Here is a 5,100-nt window from a genome sequence, read left to right as displayed (position 1 = left end):
ATTATTATCATTGTGTAAATAACCCAAACGTGCTACTTTCTACATTAGGATAGCACTGTGACTGTACAACAAACATAAAGCTCACAAAATGTTTTAAACGAAGACATGAACTGCATGTAATAAACATCAACAGAGTTGCAAACTGTTTTTTTTTTTTTATTTTGAATCTGCATTAAAACACACAAACACAATGTCATATCACAAGCAACAGACATTAAACAGCAGACAGCAGACAGAGACATGAGAAACATCTACTGGAGCGAGCACTTGGAGTCTTGGTTGATGTTCATGTTGAGGTCAATGCGGTTTTTGTCAAATGTTCTGTACCCAATGGACCTGACAATAGCTTTAGTTGTGTTAACCACAGATTCGTGGTACACTACACAGCTATAGACAGCATCATTGTTTTGCCACTCGTGAAGGCTGACAAATAACTGGCCATACGCAGAATAGAATCCATTGTTTTCAATGGGTTCTGTGGTATTAAAAGCATAACTTGAGTCTGCTTCCTCGTCATCCACAAGCCAAGACACAAAAACGTCCTTAGGGAAGAAGTCTTTCACAAAGCAAGTCAGGGTCACCTCTGCTTTGTTAGTTTGTTCTAAAGCAGGGAGCATAAACACTGACGGACGCTGAGGGTTTCCTCCTGTAAGCATGAAACAACATGAGACTTTGTGCCACACATAAATTAACCAAAATAATACAGGAAATTAAATACACACACACACACACACACACACACACACACACACACACACACACACACACACACACACACACAGACATACACATACACACTGAGAAGCAATGCTTATGATGTCTTTGATATCAAGATGTCAATAAGGACTAAACAGTTTTTTTTCTTACCGAAATCCCTTTTATAAGTCTCCCTCAAAGGCTCAATCAAATCTTGGTGGTGAACAACACAGACGCGTTTTACCCCATTGGTCCATTCATCATAGGTGATGTCAAGTTCAGATTTGTATGCGTTCCGAATGCCATCGACTGGAGTCATTGGCTTATTCACCATGTCAATTCCTTTCTCATCTTCCCAAGTTATATTGAGTTTTTTATTTTCTGCCATGACTTTACATGTTATAGTTCCTTTTTTATTTAAAAGCATGTCCTTGGTTGTGGGGCCAAAGATTTGTGCCTTCACATCTGACGAACTACATGGTTTAGAATCTGTATAATGCAGCAATGAATAGTTATAGAACAAAATCATTGCAAAATCATAATGAGAAAATAATTGTTTATTTTTCTGTTACTCACCTGGTGTATTGTCTTTGTAAGCCACAGTTTTATTCAAAGATGCATCTTCTCCTCCGGTAAAGAGACACATAAATACAGTCTTCTCTTTCAGGCCAGTGGAATTTACTGTGAGAAAACTTGCTGCATTGTACACTATTTTTCCAGCTGCATTTTTTGAATCAGAAACTGTTTCGGTCAGATCTATTTTGCCGGTGATGTCTGCTCCATCTTTCAGCCATTTTAAGTTATGGTTCTTTGGTGCAAACTCTTTGGCAAAGCAGGAGGCAGTATAGGTACCGTCCTCATCAGAAGAGGAGGAAAACACTTTAAGAGTTGGATTCTGCTTAAATGGCGCTGAAAAACAAAGATATACACAAATATGTGTATGCAGAAGCAGGGAATAATATTTATATACATATATATATGCAGAAGCTGAGATAAATAATCTGCTACAATGTTCATACTATATTGATTTTCTATATAAACAAGTTCCTTTTGCTCAGATTTTTTTAACTTTGCACAATGTCAAAGAAAATTAGATTCCTGTAATCACAAAAGGAAATAATGGAACTGCACAACTACATTGCTCACTTCTGCATATACATTGACTGGCAAGCAAACACACATTTAATATCAATGTTAATTATGTTAATTATCAATGCACAGTGAAAGTGGAGGGAGACAGGCAGAGAGCAGAAAGGACGAGGATTATTCAGACAGATGGAAAGAAGCACAACATGCTGTAATACTGTTTTTCAGACAGGTGCAGAGGACTTACAGTTTATGAGTAAAGAATTAAAAAAAAAAAAGACACTGTACCAAAGCTTAATACTCATGAGCAAGACTGTTTGGATATATTCTGTTTCTCATTCCACCTTACTATGTGTGTGTGTGTGTGTTACCACAAAGTGGAAAAAAAGAAAGAAAAACAACAACAAAAAAAGAAAAACTGGAGATTAACTAGATAACTGATTCTTATCCTTATTAGAAGTAACAATCACTAGATCTGACTCAGTAATACTTTATAAGAAATATTGCTTTAGAAAATGTGCACTGAATAAGTTTACTGTAGCAATGTATCATGTATGTGATGTATGTAGAATTCAAATAAGCTAAGAAAAGGAACTTAAATGACTTAACATAAGTCTTACAGACTATTATAATATCAGCCTGTGCATTTGTGTACAAATTCATTCAAATTGTTTTGTTTGCTATATTTTCACAGAGCTTTCATGTAAACTTATAAGTCAGATAGATAAGATAAGCATAAGGCTTACGTGGTGGTGTGACAGGATCGACTGCAGTCTGTGCATTCCCAGCAGCATGATTCACAACACATTTTAAAGTCTGTTGTGTATTCCAGTCCTGTCTCCTCACTCGGACTTGACTGACTCCAGTATAAGCATCGCCTTTCTGTACTGCAGGGTACTGGATGAAGTCTGTCAAGGCAGTGCCGCCTTTGGTCCACGAGAAAGTCACCGCAGGAGGGTTAAAGCCGGTGGCAAGGCAGCCAAGAGTGACCATATCTCCAGTCTCAGAACCACATGGTACCAGAGGAAACACAGTGGGTGCAGTTGAAGTGGCTAAGAAAGGGGGATATAACAGTAATTAAGACACCAGAAAAGAAATACTATAATATACCACACATTTTCACTTAGAACTGATTAAAGAGAAAACAATTGAGTGGATTGTGTTGCATAATAAAGGCCATCATGAAGACATTACATTTTAAATGTTATATTATATTATAATATAACATTTAAATATTATATATTATATTATATTATATTATATTATTAATAATTTAATAAGTTATTAATAAGTTAAAGTTCTTTGTCACTCTACACCACATAATTTTGTAAATTATTTTAAATGCAGAATATGGACAAAACTCAATAAAAAAAACCCCAGAAATAAATAAAAAGAAAGACATAAAGTTGGTAAAAAATCCTTTCACAGTGTTGATACCGAATTCTTTTAAGAACACATTAAATTTTATTTCACTTCAGCATTGATGTTTGAGATGAAATGGTTTACTTACCTGATGAAACAGTAACTGTTGTCCCCTTTCCCCAATAGTCAAAAGCACCGTAGCACAGTACTGAATCTACTTAGTTCTTAATATAAAAAGGCTAAACTACTAATGATACACAAAAGGTCTACTTCAACAGTCATTAAGAAGAAGATTATAAAATCCTATCAAATCCCCCAAAATACACTGTGTGTTAAAGCCAATTTTGACAATAACACGTTTTTATAGCAAATGGATATGAACACAATTCAATTTTGAAGTGACACATAAGTTAAATTATAACTTCAATGGAGACATATCTTAACTGATGATGTTGTAACTGGAGAGCCATTTTATAAGTCTTAAAGGCATTTGAGATACTTAATGGATACTTTTCTTACTTCTCACAAAATTTTTGATCCTCTTACTTAAGGATTTTTATTAATCAAAATCGGTCTGAAATTAGTTTTTTTTGACAAATTTTGTAACAAACTACAGAAAATTGCTGATATAAGTACTTAATTGACCAAATTTATCATTATAGTTGTAAACAAATGAAAATGATTACATTGTATTGTAACGGGGGATTAGGAATTTCTCTCTTTAGCAAGAAATATAACAATTCATACCTGATGTGACGGTGACTGTCGTGCCTTTTCCCCAGTAGTCAAAAGCGTAGTCACAGTCTAACAACTTACTGACAACTGCATACAAAAACCTTACGCTCCATATAATAACAGTCTACAATCTGCTATATTCTCCTTATAATTAATATAAAGAGATTCAAAAGACTGAACAAAAGCTGATTTTCACCACCAACATTTAAACCAAGTCTGTAAATTATAAGACATTTATCCCTCAGCAGTCTACAAATGATGGTATTGAATTTTCTCACAACCACAATATTTATTTAAAAAAATCAAGATTTTAATGAAAATCTTAAAATTAAAGTGGAAGAATTAGATCACCTTACCTGATGTGACTGTAACCATTGTACCTTTCCCCCAGTAGTCAAAAGCCCAGTTATCACAGTTAACAGAGTCTTTTCACACCTCTCACAAAAACTAACTTCTGTGATATGGCATTACTTGGTGACATCATTTAACTTTGGAAATAATTTGAATCACTCTCACCTAAATAACTGCTTATATAATTATTTTCTAACTGAATTAAAGAGAAAGAAATACCAGGTACTTTCTCTAATTTCTTTGTCAGATTTTATATAATTAAGCAGGAAAAAAAAGTTAGCTATACGAATAATGTTAAAATTCATACCTGAACTGACAGTGACCATTGTGCCTTTTCCCCAGTAGTCAAAAGAATGGCCACAATCTAAAGAATTACTTAGCGCTCTGTACAAAAACCTGTTCTCATTTTTCCATCTTATTTTACGATAACCAAAAAATCTGAAATACTCTCGTTTTTTGCAAATTGAGATTCCGAATTCTTAAAAATAATACCTAAGTTTTACCATTAAAGATTAAACTGAGAGTACAGATTATAGACTTGTAATAATATAGAAATTAGTATGAAAAACATTTTTCTTTGAAAAATCAACAACACAGTCTTTAAATTTAAATCTTAACATTAAGAGAAAGAAATTACTAATTTTACCTGATGTAACCGTGACCATTGTGCCTTTCCCCCAGTAGTCAAAAGCGTTGTCACAGTGTAATATTTCAACATATCCGACGTACAAAAACAATCACCTCCAAGTTCTAAATGTGCCAAATTAACAGTGAAAGTTTTATATTTTTAGTATTAAAATTAAGTCAGAAAGCTCCTCTTACCTGCTGTGACAGTGACCATTGTGCCTTTTCCCCAGTAGTCAAAAGCAT

At 34.0% G+C, this 5,100-nt stretch overlaps 1 gene segment (V, D, J or C); it reads right to left on the bottom strand.

Annotated features, from left to right (window-relative positions):
• Positions 1-143: 143 nt before the first annotated feature.
• On the bottom strand, positions 144-5,100 carry LOC135932853 (Ig mu chain C region-like). The segment is given in 5 exon segments: positions 144-646; positions 868-1,185; positions 1,273-1,605; positions 2,529-2,834; positions 5,053-5,100. Coding segments are annotated over 5 exon segments (1,371 nt in total).

Source organism: Pelmatolapia mariae, linkage group LG4, assembly GCF_036321145.2.
Source record: "Pelmatolapia mariae isolate MD_Pm_ZW linkage group LG4, Pm_UMD_F_2, whole genome shotgun sequence".
Classification (NCBI taxonomy): Eukaryota; Metazoa; Chordata; class Actinopteri; order Cichliformes; family Cichlidae; genus Pelmatolapia; species Pelmatolapia mariae.
Note: the sequence above shows the minus strand (reverse complement) of the source record. Positions and strands in the feature narration are given on the sequence as shown.